Genomic DNA, 15692 nt, shown 5'->3' on the forward strand with positions numbered 1-15692 from the left:
GAGGGTCTCTGGGTTTTAAATTGATGCTCCGAGCCAGTGTGAGTCCTTTCTCCAGCAGTGAGGCCGTGAAGAAGCCTACGGAAGGTGAGTCCTGCTCCCCATGTCCTCCTCACTCAGGAGGGCGCTGAGCAGGGGAGGGTGTGTGTTCTAGCCGTCAGCAGCCACGGGGCCACCTGCAAGGCCCTGTTCCAGGGCTGAGGGACAAGAACACGAGTCAGACATGGATCCTGCCCTCAAGAACCTTCCATCTAATGGGAATAATAAGGTGTGAATATATGTCATCACAGATGCAGCATGGCAGGGCTTGGAGGACAGACAGATAAAGGACAAAGGGAACTTGAGTTTGCAGAGATGCACCGTACCCTTCTGGAAGAGAGAGCCTGGCCCAGGAGCCTGACAGATTCCTCTCACGCACTGGCCCCATGGGTCAAGGGGCGGGCCTGGGGTGGTGGTGAAGTGTCTCATGCCTTCCCCTCCCGAGATGTAAGCCAGGCTTGACCGGGTTCCCAGGTTTCCCAAGAACCTGGTTCAAACCCCCGAGAAGGGATCAGAATGGATACCCGGCTTGAAAATAAATCAGGAACTGTAGCGCTTCAAGTACAGAATGAGCCAAGAGACAAAGAAATCTAAAGGAAGCAGGGTGAGGATGAGAGGAGCATGGACATTTCTGGGGGAAAAATACTGTGCGTGTTGTATCACCAGCCACCAAATGTGAACCGCACCAGTGAGAGAGGCTGGCGAGGGTCCCTGAATACATTTCTTGTGAGTTCTCTCAACACCAAATGGATCAAAAAAAAAATTTTTTTTCCCCCCGAGATGCCGCAAAAATCAGCATGTCCTTCTGTTGTTTCAAAAATGACATTTTAAGCAGCAGTGAGGCTGACTGTACTGGGGTGGGGGGAGGGGGCAGTGGCAGGGATGGATGAACAAAAGAACTGGGGGTCAGGAGGGGTGGGGTGGATCAGGGACAGCTTAGCTTGGAGGGAACTGAACAGGAGGGGAAGAGAAGGGTTGGGAGGCCAGGAGGGAAATCAGGACTGGCACACATAAGTCTGATTTTCCAGCTTCTGAAGCAACTTTTTGCAAAAGGGCCCCCGTCGGAGACCACCCTCCCCTTGGAACACAGTGTGGGGGAAAGTGAGAGAGGGGGCTTTTCTGAGACTATGGGGACTGCTTGGCTAGGAGTCACGTCTATAAAAACAGCCCACCACGTGTATGCAGAGAGAATAGTTGAGGCACAAAAACCTCAGAAGTGGTAGTATGGAGCTGAGAAATGGCAGGGCGACCCCTCCCTTCACATCCCACCCCCCACATTGTTAAAGATCCATACCCACGGGCTCGGTTTGGGGTTTTTGCTTATGGATCACTGTGAATGGGTATCTCTGATTTGTTTTAGTGGCTGTAGATCTATTCGTATGGAGCAATACATCCTCAACAGTACAGAAGGAGAACAGGGGTGAAGCCCCACCCAAGGGGGTCAAGGGGAGTGAGGACAGATATCACTCACTATTTTTCATAGGCAGGTGGTAAGGTTTTCATTAGCAGATTGTTGTTGTTCAGCCACTAAGTCTTGTCCAACTCTTTGTGACCCCATTGACTGCAGCAAGCCAGGCTTCCCGGTCCTTCACTATCTCCTGAAGTTTGCTCAAACTCATGTCCTTTGAGTCGATGATGCCAAAGAGTTCCCCAATAAGGATGATTATTTGTGCCAGGTACCAGGTGCTTTAGATATATTATTACAATTAACCCTGCAGCAATAAAGTGATGAAGGGATTTTTATACCCAATTTATTGGTGAATAAACTAAGACTCAAAGAGGTTAACTAGCTTGTTGAAGTCTCACAGTTGGTTAGGACAAAGCCGGATGAGAATGCTAGGCTCTCTCACTCCAAGTCCAAAATTTTTCCTCGTTTCCTCATAAACAAAAGATTTGAGAGCAATGAAACAGTGACATAGGAGGTGAGAGAAAGAGAAATCATCTATCTCACATGAAGGAAACTACTTCCCTTCCCAGGGAATAAACGGGAGGCAATGGGAAGGGGAAAAAAGAATAAAACACAGCTTTGCCTTGATAGATTACAGTGTGATATTAATAAGTTGTAAGTTTAAGACAGATAAATTAGGGAGACATTTTTCACATTACCAAAGTTGTATTTACTTCACAAAGTGATTTTCTTAAGAGTCACTTTAGGTAAATGGCATCCAATGTACATTGTACATTTAAACTAAGTGACAAAAATCTTTCACATGTAACTTTGGACAAAGACAGGCAGACTCCTGAGAAGACAGAAAAAATATAAGTCCTTAAATGTGTCTCTCGGCAGTAGTTTTGTTTGCATTCAGAGCTTCCAGTCTTCTAAGAATCCTAACCAAATGCAAAAATAGACTTATGGGCCCCCAATATCTAGAACATAATGTTCTTAAAAGTAACAGACGATTCAAAGGTGAAGTTAGCTATTTCACGGTTGTGCCCATAGCCACAACCACCAAACTGTAGTTATAGCTTGAAAAACTGTAAGAAAAGACATAGAACCACAAGTCCCAAGTACAAGTCCCTCAGACAAAAGGTTAACGAACTTTAGACACCAACCCCAGAGCCTTTCAGCCAAGCAGAAACACAGCTTTATTAATAGGAGTCATGACAGCTAAGGCAGTCAATGACCTGGGCTGGATCTTCCACCAGCACGTTGCATTTCAAAAGGCCTGTTATCTCAGAGAAGGCTGCATTGTCTCTGTAATTATGTCTCCAAGAAACAATACTCTTCTCCTTGCATTTCAGAGAGTGGCCCTGCTAAAGGTATAGGAACTTAACCCTGAACCACAGAGCCTAAGAGGATGAAGGCAGAGGCCACAGGGGAGCTGTCCAACTCTACTGGCTGGATGAGGGATGAGGATGCTTATTGGGTTGAAAATAGCTTTAATTAGGGACCTCAGCAAAGAAGCAGATAAGTTAGAAATTGCTTTGATAGACAAAGGAACCAGGAGTCACAAGCTTGCCCAACTGCTTCCCATCCTGGTCGTGGTTCAAAGTGGCAGGCTGTGAACTCCAAAAGCCAATTCAACATTTGCAACTTATTATCTCCATGTAACAGGCAATAAAGAGACACTGTCCTCCCACTAGATGATGAACTCCTCTAGCACCAGACACAGACCCTGTGTTCCTGCTGTCCCAATGAACACAAGTGTGTTTGGAAATAGGATGAGTTACCAAAACCACCTCTAGATTAGAATCCCACGGCAAGGGAATAAAAAATATTAAAATGTATGATTCAAGACAATTTTCCTGAAATTTTTTTTAAAAAGATTTGAAAATACACATTGAAAGAGCTCACCTGATACTTGAAACTCTCAACCCAGAACTATCAACATCAAGATATGATGTGATAAAATTACAGGACTTTAAAGATAAAAATATCTTTACAATTCTTGTAAGGGAAAGAAAATTATTAGACTATCACATGATTTTTGATAACAATATTTGTGCTAGAAGAAACTCTTTTATTTTTAATACCTATATTTATGATATTTAAAGAAAAAAGTTGGTTAAGGATTTTATACCCAGCAAAACTGACTTCATGTAGGAAGAGCACAAACTGTTATCAACACTCATGAATTCAGAGAATATTGTTTCTGTGAAATGAACACTGACTAAGGAATCTACTAAAGAATTAGCTTCAGATAAACAAAATGACCAAATTGGCATCAACATAAGGACAGTGAATGTTAAATATATATCTACCTATAGAATTAAAGCTAAATGAGGGTTAAAAGGAATAGACTATCACATACATTGACTATATGATTAATAATACAAATATAAATAGAAAAATTAGGGGGATGGGATAGAATTTGGAGCTTTACAAATTTAGCTATTTTCAGTAATCATAGTTGATGGTGGTAGTATTGTTATTATTATTATTCTGAGACTTTTGTCATAATTATGAGATGTTCTAATTCTAGTTCTGTGTTTTTAAGAACCAGGACTCTTGGTTTGAAATAAAGGAGATACAAATGCAATATATAAGTTAAGTAAAACCTCTATAGTTTTGAATCTGAATCTGAAATGGTTTGAACTTATAGAATATTTGACCTCACTCATATTACACAAGTGTGTGCTATGTCTGCTGAAAAGCTAGAAGCAAGGACCAGCCCAGTTAGGAATGAGCATACAGAGTATCCAGATTGCGGTCTTGAAATACCTTTCCCTATTAACAGAAACCAGGCTTCTTGCAGAAATGGTTGATTCCAAGCCTGGGGCAGGAGATACACAACATGAGTCTGGAGCATGTTCATATATCAGATAGTTAGAAAGATCAGACACTTAGAAAGATCACAAACTGCCTGAGGTCATGTCAAAGGGGACCCAGGAACCAACTGAAGAAGCTTCAAATGGCAATGGATTGAAATCCATCAAATATATGTAAATTCATACGTTCATAACAGTATTTTAAAAGAACGAATTGGCTACATTTCAAGGATGTGTGCATGCTCAGCTGCTTCAGTCATGTCCAACCCTTTGCAACCCCATGGACTGTAGCCCACCAGGCTCCCTTGTGCATAGGCTTCTCCAAGCAAGATACTGCAGTGAGCTGTCATTTCCTTCTCTAGGGGATCTTCCCCACCCACGGATCAAACCTGAATCTCCTGTGTTGCAAGTGGATTCTTTACCCACTGAGGCACCTGGGAAGTCCCATTTTAAGCATGATAGGAAGCCAATATGTTATCTTGAAAACTGGATATATAAACGAACTGGATATTTATCCTGCCTTTCCTGTAAGAACTGTAACTGGGTGACCAAGCGATAGAAAAATGGAAGCTTCTCCATTTGGAAGCATTAAAAAATTATCACAGCCAGTAAATGAAAACAAAATTATAGAGTGAGAATTGCACCATTTTTCTGCCTTCAGTGAAGTGGTGGATCTAGACATTAAGCATCACTGAGTGCTAACATGAAAAAAGTAAAAACCACATGTTACATGTTTCCTGATGAAAAGCATCATCATCGTGCTAAAGAGGTTGAAACTGAGTCTGGTCAAGTCTCTGGAAGCAGCTGCCAGGGTGCAGGAAACACAAAAGACAGAAGGACACATTGACCTGCACCACAAATAGAGAAGCTTGTGTAACTCTAGAGATTTAAACTGCCTGCGTCCTTCCACAGAAAAAGTGTAAGGAAATAAAGGGATGGAGGGGATGCTGCAGCTTTTAAGAGAAATTTCAAATACACATTCTTTTTTTAAAAAACAGGCGTACCTGAAAAACAGCAAAGTGAAATGCAGAAGACAGTGTGGACGTTTCTCAAAACACTAAAAATAAGACTACCACGTGACTCAGCTGGGTGCATATCTGAAAAAAAACAAAAACACTAATATTAAAATACACATGCACCCAATGTTCACAGCAGCATTATTTACAATAGCCAAGATGTGAAAGTAACCTAACTGTCCATCAACAGATGAATGGATGAAGAAGATGTGGTATATATGTGGGTATATTATATATGTACATATATATGCATATTTGTGGTTCAGTTGCTCAGTTGTGCCTGACTCTTTGTGATCCCATAGACTGCAGCATGCCAGGCTTAAACACATACATACATACCAAGGAATTCAGTCATAAGAAGGAATGAAATTATGTCATTTGCAACAACATGAATGGACCTGGAGGGTATTATGATATGAAATAAGTCAGACAGATAAAGACAAATACTGCATAACATCACTTATATGTGGAATCTAAAAGGTACAACAAACTAGTGGTCACCAGTAGGTAGAGGAATGGGGCAGGGGTGATATAGGAGTAGGGGATTAAAAGGTATAAACTATTATGTATAAAATAAGTTACAAGGATATATTAGACTGCACAACAGAGGGAATATATATGTAATTTTATATGTGATATTATATTTATATATTTTATGACATATTTATATACTTTATAAAAAGTATAAAGGGAATATAACCTTTAAAATTGTGAATCACTATACTATACACCTTAAAATTATATATTGTATATCAACTATATTTCAAAAAAAAAATATATATATATATACAGTAAAAAAAATAGTGGGGAAGGCACACTAAGGTGACAAATCTACAGATAAATGCAAGAGAGTGATTACCATAAAAGTTGAGAAGGGTGGAGAGGACTGTGATTGTAATGGACAATGGAGGAGCTTCCAGGGTGGCTGGCGAAGTATTATGGGAACAAACGTGTTTGCCTTATAAAAATTCACTAAGCTATGGATTTGTTTAGTATTGCTTTCTGTATCTGTTTTATTTCACAACATGAAGGTGAAAACAAATCTTTAAAAATTCCAACACCGATCAATTTTAAAGAATGTTCAGAATCCTTTAAACTCTTTATGGGGAGAAAAAAAAAAAACCCAAGTGATCAGGTTGCCAACTAAAGAGCTAACAGCAGGGAATATCCAGATTTCATGGCTGTAGACACTCAACCTTCATGGCTGGGACCACTTAATCTTTTAGCTCCTCAGATAAGGTAAGGAGCTTCTGGTCAACAGCTCGGGAGACTAGGCTGCTGGCCCCACCCTGACCGTTGTGAACGAGCCTTTTTTCAAAGCCCAGTTCTAGCCTGGCTTGCAAGATTTCTTGTTGCCAGGAACCCAGTTCCAGTGGGAAAAGGACAGATTTTATCATCTCCAAATCTCTAAGAAATTGGTTTCCTGGGACTTCCCTGGTGGTCCAGTGGCTAAGACTCTACACTCCCAATGCACGGGGCCCAGGTTCGATCCCTGGTCAGGGAACTAGTATCCACATGCCGCAATGAAGACCCGGCACAGCCAAATAAATACAGAAATAAATATTAAAAAGAAAGAAATTGGGTTTCTGTGACTGCTGGGTCTCCCTGATGCAGGCCATCTGCCTGGCTGGACCTCAGACTATTACCTGCTTCTGGAAGTCCTCCTCCAGGAACACCAACCATCTCTGTCCTGAAGCAGCCCATCAGGAGTCTGAAGTGGCCTCTAGTCAGTCACCTTTCGGATGTTGCCTCTTTCCAAGCTACCCTGAGAGCCCAGGGTATGACTCCTGCTGTAGCTCAGGCCCTTCTGCTGTCACTTATGCTCTGAAGGACTTCATCTAGTAGGTAGACCTCCTCAGCTTCACTGCAGGATCTTCCCCACCCCACTCATGTCAGCTTTTTTCCAGCCCTCACACATAACTCACGGTCAAAGACTCATAAATCTGCAGATCTGAAAATGCCATCGGACAGATCATCTTTTAAAAATTACCTCATATACTTTTGTTAGGAAACTGAGCATCAAAGAATGGATGGCAGGTTTGGCAGACCCCACATTTATCTGGTAAGGCTTGAACTAGACCCAGGAGCCTCTGACAATGACTTTCTCACCCCTCCATCTCTATCTATCCTTGGCCATTGCCTCTTTTTAAATGTGCATTAATACTCGGTGCTTCTATGCAAGTTGGCATTACCTCCATGCCAGGAATGACGCTGGGTGGGCAGAGGTGGTGTGGGGGCTGGGAGGGTCTCTTGGTGCTACAGGTACACACATCCCTGCCCTACCACTAATAAAGATTTACAGGAAGGGCAATAAACAAGAAGTTTATTACCAAACAGCATGCTAAATGCGGACACAGTCTCTCTCATTGACCAGACTCTACTCAGACTCCCCTGAACACTTTTCCAACCAGACCTGACTCTTGGATATCTGTGTTCATCTCTACTTCATCCAATTTTATTAAGAGAAAGAATCCTGCTAAATCAGTTGAACAGACCCTCCCAACCCCACTATGTGATCACCCTTGACATCTGATCAGATTCCTCATTACCGTGATGCCCGAGCATCTGTCCAGCCTTCAGCAAGAATCTTGATAGCTTGGTTTAGGCAGAACCCCCTCATTCACCCCCAATGTTTCCTCTCAGTGATTTTCCACACCCTGACTCCCACCCTGCTCCCTGACTATAAGTTCCCATTTGCTCATGCTGTATTTGGAACTGAGTCCAATCTCTGCCCCACTGCAAGACCGCCATTGCAGTGGTCCCTATATCTCCATCATGGCCCCCTTGAATAAAGTCTTCCTCACCACCTTCAACAAATGCCATGGATAGACAGCTAATGGGAAGTTGCTACATAACACACGGAGCCCAGCCTGGTGCCCTGTGATGACCTAGAGGATGGGGGGAGGGGCAGGAGGAAGGCTCAAGACCGAGGGAATATATATGTAGTTATGACTGATTCGAGTGGTTGCATGGCAGAAACCAACACATCATTGTAAATCAATTATCCTTCAATTAAAAAATAATTTTAAAATGTCATGAATACTTCTTTCTGTAACAATACCAAAGTATAGAAGGACATGGTGTTGTGGGCATACACATATCAAAAGCTAGGAAAGTGTGCATGCCCATACATGCAGCAATCCTTCTTCTAGGAACTTGTCCCAGTTAAATAATCATGGATGCATGAAAGGATTTCACTACAAGTATGCACACCACAGCAGCATTTACAATTGTGAAATGTCCAACATACTGGATTGTTTAAATTAATTGTGGTATATCCATTCAGTGCAAAGTATGTAGTCAAAAAATAATATAGGAAAATAACATGAAATGATATGAAAAGATACTCATGAAATACTGATCAGTGAAAATACATATAACAAAACAGAATGTATACTAAGATTCAATCATTTAAGGTACTCATTCCTACAGAGAAAGGAACAGAACATATATACTAAAATGTTTAAAAATATCATTATTAAAGGTAATTTTTATTCCCTTTGTGTTTTGCACAATAAACATACATCAGTGTGTAATAAACAATTAAAACAAAATTTTCTTCCTCTAGAAAACTTAGAAACTTGTCTGATCTCTCACTCATTCTCACTTGTGCGTCCTCAAATTTGTGCTCTACACTTGAATCTTGCAAACAGAGTGGATTCCACCAACTTCGAGATCAAGTCCAAAGCAAACACATTAGAATTCATGTTTTAACAGGACGTTGAGGTAGCTCTTCTCTGCAACTTAGAAGATGAGCTTTCCTAAGTACAAAAAAAATCTTTATCCAGGGTTCTTTGAAAAAAAAAAAAAACAATAAAGTTAAACTGTAGTGCTAACCAAAGATATGCAAAACAAAATAAAATGCTGTTTTTTGCTTCCCATATCAGCAAACATTACAGACAATGATAACACTTGGGGCTGGTAAGAATGGTAATGAGAAGTATTGCAATGCACCACACTGAATAATACACACTTCTGAAAGCTAACCCATTTAAAAAAAGAAAAAGAATCAGTTTTAACATTCCTTATAGCACTTAGGGACATTTTCTTAGATATAGGTTTCCTGCTTTCCATTAATAATAAAGTTGTTTGCATCTGTCTTTAAAGTCCTTTGTCTCATCATTTTTCTTTATGATTTTTGAAATGCAGTTTGCTAAGACATGTCACAAGACATGGGAAGATAGCTGCTTATTTATCTCTTATTACTGTCCTGCGTGGCACTCAAAAAAAAATTTTCCCCACCTGCTTGGCATCTTAGAATGCAGAAGGGTTCTGGCAGATGCAGAGACCTAGAGAGGAATAGTCGCTAGCCAGATCTTCAGTAGAGGGCAGCCCCTCAGAGTCTTAAAGAGAGCTGCAGAGTTGGAAAGGTGGTCCTTAGGAAAGCATTAAAGAGCAGACGTTACCAGAAGATTGTCTCTGATCATGGGAAAGTCATCCACGCGGCTCTGCAGGAGACACTGACCATTCGTTTTAATACACCGACCCACTGACCATTCGTTTTAATACACAGACCCTCTTCCAATATTGGGACCCTTCCGTTCGTTTTAATACACCGACCCTTCCAATAGTGGGAAACACGGGTGGGAGTCACTCCATTCAGGGGTCTGGTGGCATCAGTAACAAATCAGTTGGGATGGGGAGGGAGGTGGGAGCGGGGTTCAGGATGGGGAACACATGTCAGCGAAGCGATTTATTTCCTTTATTGATGTTTCGGTGAGCACGCCTAAACAGAAAGCTATCAGCAAGGGTACGAGAAGCACAGGTCCTCCAGGAACGGGCTATTTGCAAAACACCTTGGGTACGGCTCTACTTCCGCATGCTCTGTCGCATGGCAAGCGGCAGTGTGCGCATGCGCAGGCCCTGGTTCCGGCCCAACGCGGAGGGAGGGAGGCCAACACTCCTGCTCTCCTCCACCCACGCAAAGGGAGGTGGGGACCACAGCGACTTCAACTGCGGAAGCACCGCCACCAAAGACAGCTCAGAGGGGCAAGGAAGAGGAGGCGATGTGGCTCTGATATTCTGCAAGGCGGAGCTGATTTTTAAAGTGCAAGAAAAAGAGAGTCGAGCCCCTCTTCTCCCCCTGGTTGTTGACTCTCCAAAACACTGGGTCTGGCGCGGGTTCTGATCCCTGGAGTTTGATGCACGTTTGATTCACAGACTGCTGCGTGTCTGCACCAGATGGCCTCGAGTTAATGAACACAAACTCATCCCTTTTGCTCACCAGGGAAATGTGCAGCTCAATCTGATTTGTACTCTCCAACTAAAAATATTTGAGTATTTTTAGGGAGCATTTTACTGAGACAAAATGGCACTTCAGGAAAGCATTAAAAGAACAGAGACTAACCAGCAAATTGCAACTGCAATCTCCTATCCGTTGATAAGGCAGCTCTCAGATCAGACTTTAACCAAAATTAAAGTAATACACTATGAACTGCCCAGGAATGATAGCTCCATCCTGCCTTCCTACCCCATTTCCCTTTACCAACCCCCTGCCCTGCCCCAAGCTGAACCTGTGGTCCCAAAGCACAACGTAGAATTCATTCCAAACACAAGATTTTCTCATTTGCATACTAGCAAAAACATTTGTCACAGGGTACATACAAACACACACACACACACACACACACACACACAATCTTCTCACATGTTCTTTTAATCTATATGTTCTTACCTATAACAACAATTTTAGGATTTAGAAAAAATTAATTAACTCTACAAGATCTCCATCTTGCCCAGCTAGGATAGAACTTGGTTCAACTAAGTATCTTCCTGGTCATCATCACCAGCAAACAAAATAGTGGGCTTCTAATAAAGAATCAGGGAACAGGAAGCTGTTCAGTATAGGTCCCTTGCTCCCTTCTCTAAACTCCCCCACTTCCTGCTATCTCACTAAATCTTAGCAATTCAGCATACAAACATTAAAGTCATAGCTTCGAAAGTCAGCTCTATTCTGGTCTCTCTCCCAGCAAAGCTGACAGCCACAAATCGGGTTCTTTTCTCTTGAACTGTGACCGTTGGTTCATCCAAGGTCTAGACAAAGTCCTTATATCCTTGAAACTTGGGTCTCACATGAGAGCTGGTTTAAAAATACTCAATCTCAGGCCCCATCCCAAACCTTCTGAATCCACGTCTGCATTCATTTTAACAAGATCCTCTGGTGATTCCTACGTAGATATAAGCTTGCAAAGCATGGCATTATGGTCATCTAATCATGAATGTAAAAGTCAAAGCGTCAGTCGCTCAGTCGTGTCTGACTCTTTGCAACCCCATGGACTGTAGTTCACCAGGCTCCTCTGTCCATGGGATTTTCCAGGCAAGAATACTAGAGTGGGTTGCCATTCCCTTCTCCAGGGGTTCTTCCCGACCCAGGAATTGAACCTAGGTCTCCTGCACTGCAGGCAGATTCTTTACCGGCTGAGCTACCAGGGAAGCCCCTAATCATGTATAACAATGTTTGAATCCAGATCACAAGTGTTCTTACAGGTTGCACTGTCTTTATGGGGAAGTAGTTTACTTATCTAGAACTGTTCCTTCTAAAGATATTTTACAAGTACAAGTACCAGGCTTGAACAAAAATCTTTGACTTTTTCAATAGTGATCATCTTTACAAAGTCTCCCTGCTGGTTAGAAGAAGAAAAAAAAATCATCGTTCATCACGAAGTGTTCTTAGTATGGATGGAGGAACAGCATACTGTTTTTCACTTGAACGGATGAGCTTGAAAACAGGGTGTCACTACTAAGAGATAAACTTCCAGGGAAGGATCTCCGGCTTCCTTTGGCAAGATGTCTTCTGACTCACAGCCTTCTCCTGCTTGGGCAGCTTAAATGAGGTTCTCTTTGCAGCCAATTTCTGGAGCAGGTGCTCAGAACTTACAGGAAATAACAGTTCTGTGCGCTGGTTTAAAAAACACACTCTTTGCCATCTTAGTTGGGAGCCGCTGGCAGGAGGGGCAGGGAGAAGGCCTCAGTGGACTTCAGAAGCTCCCACTTAACTCTTCCCTGCCCAGTTGACTGCAGCAAAGGGTTGAGAGAGTCTGAAATGACAGAGCCAGAGAAGACCACAAGAAGGAAGCTTGCTGCTGTGAAGGCAGGGGCCTCTGCCGGCGCTGCTATGAGGGGTGAGCTGCCAGGGGCTTGGTCTCCATGCTGCTCAGCTTGGGGAGGGGGGCTGCCTGCTGCGTAACAGACCATCATGCCTGGGTCAGAACAAAGGAGGAACTAGTTACAAGGCCACTCAGCTCTGGGGCCAAAAACTCCAACCCTGCAAATATGACAGTCGCTTTCTGGATCCCATTTCAACACTAGCTGCTGCTAAGTTCTAATTTGGTGAAACAACTTTGGGAGTTCTGGACTAATTTAACTCAGAAATTCACCCTGACCATAGAATGACAGGATGTCACAGCAGAAAGAACCTCATATGAACCTCTCATCCAGGGGTTTCAGGTTCAAATGCCTCTAGAAGGCACTAGGAACAGTAAATATGAGTTCCATGAGGAGGATCTAGAAACTGAACTGTCCAATTCCCCAACCACTGGACACAGGGGGCAACTGAATACCTTGTATGTAGCTAGTTCAAAAGGACACGTGCTGTAAGTAGAAAATACAATGCTTTTCAAAAGCACAGAAGAAGGAAATAAGGAAATAGCTCGTTAATAAGTTTTATATTAATTTAACGAAAGTATTTTGGATATATTGGGTTAAAGAAATGATAAATTTCTGATTAATTTCTGGCTTCTTTCTAATGTTTTTAATGTGGATGCTAGAAAACTTTAAATGACGTATGTGACTCAGTTTGTGATTCATATCATATTTCTATGGGACAGTGCTCGTCTGGAGCAATGGGGAAGCATGGAGACTACAGCCGACCATAAAGCAGAGGCCTTCTGTAAAGCATTAAAACTCAAGATTAAAGAAAACAAGAAAAAAAGAAGACTACACATCAAATTCCACTCACAAGTCACTGGTTGGTGACTAAGGATTTTTTTTTTTTTTAAAAGAGAGGAGGTGCCCCAATCATTCTTTGGTTAACATAAAAGTCTAAAATGAAAAGCCAGGTCTCCAATTTTGCTATAGAGGCTTGTTTAACCAAGTCAAAAGTTTAAATAGCAACTTGAAGGGAAGCTGTGACCTTCCATCAGTGCCTTCACCAGGCTGGTAGTTTGTGCCTGTAGACTGAGGTATGCTTTGATCTGAATGTGCGCCATCCCCAAATTCATATATTAGAAACCTAACCTCAAAGGTGATGGCATTAGGAGGTGGGGACTCTGGGAGTGATTAGGAAGGTGATTGATTCAGTGTGTGTGCTGTCACGTCCAACTATTTGCGACCCCATGGACAGTAGCCCACCAGGCTCCTCTGTCCATGGGATTTCCCAGGCAGGAAAACTGGAGTGGGTTGCCATTTCCCTCTCCAGAGGATTTTCCTGACCCAGCGATCAAACCCATGTCTCCTGCCCCTGCATTGCAGGCAGACTCTTTATCACTGAGACACCAGGGAAACCCAGGTGTAGCATAATAGGAGTTTACAAAAGGATCTAAGGCAAGGCCTTCTTATGGTCAAGGAGTTACAGGGAGAGGGACACGCATCCTCAAGGTCTATCACCAAGGTCACGGGTACAAATGTGCAAATGTTAGCAGATGAGCAGGAGGCAATGTGGTTGCAGAGGAGAAGGCAACACCACAGGGAGTTAGGGGTGGCATCGCTGAAGAGTTGGGTTTTAAATAAATCTTGAAGAAAGAAAAAAAAAAAATGAAGAAGGGATAAAGATATTCTAGGCAGTGGGAACAGTACGTATAAAAGCATATGACGGTGCAACCAAGGAGAATGGGGAGGAGCACAGTGGATCAGGGAGATGTTTTATTGCATAAACTGTGCACGTTATTAAAAACCATTAGAAATAACTGCCATGCAACTCATGACAGCAAAGGTGAATTTGCCAGCAGTGTAAATGTTGATGCCACCAAAAGCAATATCTAAATATAAACTTTCGCAATTTAAGCAATAAATGCATTCTGGTTTACTGTAATTGTTTTTGTTGATGATGATCATATACAATTTTCATTACCTAATCATGTTTTAAAATGAATAGATAATAGTATTGTGTGTGATTATTCAGATTTGGTAGGCATTCTTTTCTTTTTTTTGGCAGGCATTCTTTTCATCCATTTTCTTAGGCCAGCATTCTACACTGTGCTGGCATTCTCTATGTTAGATGCAGAAATCCAAGAAATAAAATACCAGGTAGGCAAGTTTTTTCAGATAGTACAAGCTACAGTTGGAAAAACTGGCTTAAAACTCAACATTCAAAAAATGAAGATCATGGCATCCAGTCCCATCACTTCATGGCAAATAGATGGGGAAACAATGGAAACAGTGAGAGACTTTATTTTCTTGGGCTCCAAAATCACTTCAGATGGTGACCACAACCATGAAATTAAAAGACGCTTGCCCCTTGGAAGAAAAGCTATGACCAACCTAGACAGCATATTAAAAAGCAGAGACATTACTTGGCTAACAAAGGTCCATCTAGTCAAAGCAATGGTTTTTCCAGTAGTCATGTATGGATGTGAGAGTTGGACTATGAAGAAAGTTGAGCACTGAAGAACTGATGCTTTTGAGCTGTGGTGTTGGAGAAAACTCTTGAGAGTCCCTTGGACTGTAAGGAGATCGAACCAGTCAATCCTAAAGAGAATCCTGAACATTTATTGGCAGGACTGATGCTGAAGCTCCAATACTTTGGCCACCTGATGCAAAGAGCTGATTCATTGGAAAAGACCCTGATGCTGGGAAAGATAGAAGGCAGGAGGAGAAGGGAACGACAGAGGATGAGATGGTTGGATGGCATCTCCAACTTGATGGACATGAGTTTGAGCAAGCTCCAGGAGTTGGTGATGGACAGGGAAGCCTGGCCTCCTGCAGTCCATGGGGTCGCAAAGAGTCAGACACGACTTAGCAACTGAACTGAACTGAACAAGCCACAGTGCCACCGTCTCTTTCTTTCCCACCACGCTGGCCTTTTGTCACATGTTCCTCTGCTTCAGCAAAACTGCTCTACCCTACTGCCTCCCAGATCCCAGCTATCCGCTGGTCCCAAATTCTACCAGCCGGAAATTCCCCCTTTCCAGGATAACATGTAAGTGCCAAGTGTTAATGAGTAAGGAAATCACTCAGTTTTTGCCCTCCTTATGAGAAGTGAAGGTCCATGGATGCCCTGGTCCCCTTAGGGACCTCTACAAGCTTAGGGCACTGAGTGAGGCTGGAGCTGCCCTAACACACATGCATGCACACACACATGGAACCAAACACAAAACCACGAACCACGCAAATAAACAAACACGAGGGAGACAGGAAAGAAAGGCTGAATGATGATGCTGTGTCAGAGCAGCCCATTAAATGGCTAGAATAAACGAAAACTTGAATTAGCTAAAC

The 15692-nt window shown here is 42.5% G+C and overlaps 1 protein-coding gene across 7 annotated transcripts in view; it reads right to left on the minus strand.

The window, feature by feature from the left end:
• Positions 1-15692, minus strand: part of MSRA (methionine sulfoxide reductase A) — a 366455-nt gene that overhangs the window by 55024 nt on the left and 295739 nt on the right. For 3 of the 7 annotated variants that reach the window (XM_061132326.1, XM_061132322.1, XM_061132323.1), the window contains one exon: positions 5250-5342. The exons of the other annotated variants lie outside the window; for them this stretch is intronic. In XM_061132326.1, coding sequence (XP_060988309.1) covers positions 5295-5342 — 48 coding nt within the window. In that variant the 3' untranslated portion in view covers positions 5250-5294. The remainder of the gene's footprint in view (positions 1-5249; positions 5343-15692) is intronic. 7 annotated transcript variants of the gene reach the window in all.

Source organism: Dama dama, chromosome 29 (assembly GCF_033118175.1).
Source record: "Dama dama isolate Ldn47 chromosome 29, ASM3311817v1, whole genome shotgun sequence".
Taxonomy (NCBI): Eukaryota; Metazoa; Chordata; class Mammalia; order Artiodactyla; family Cervidae; genus Dama; species Dama dama.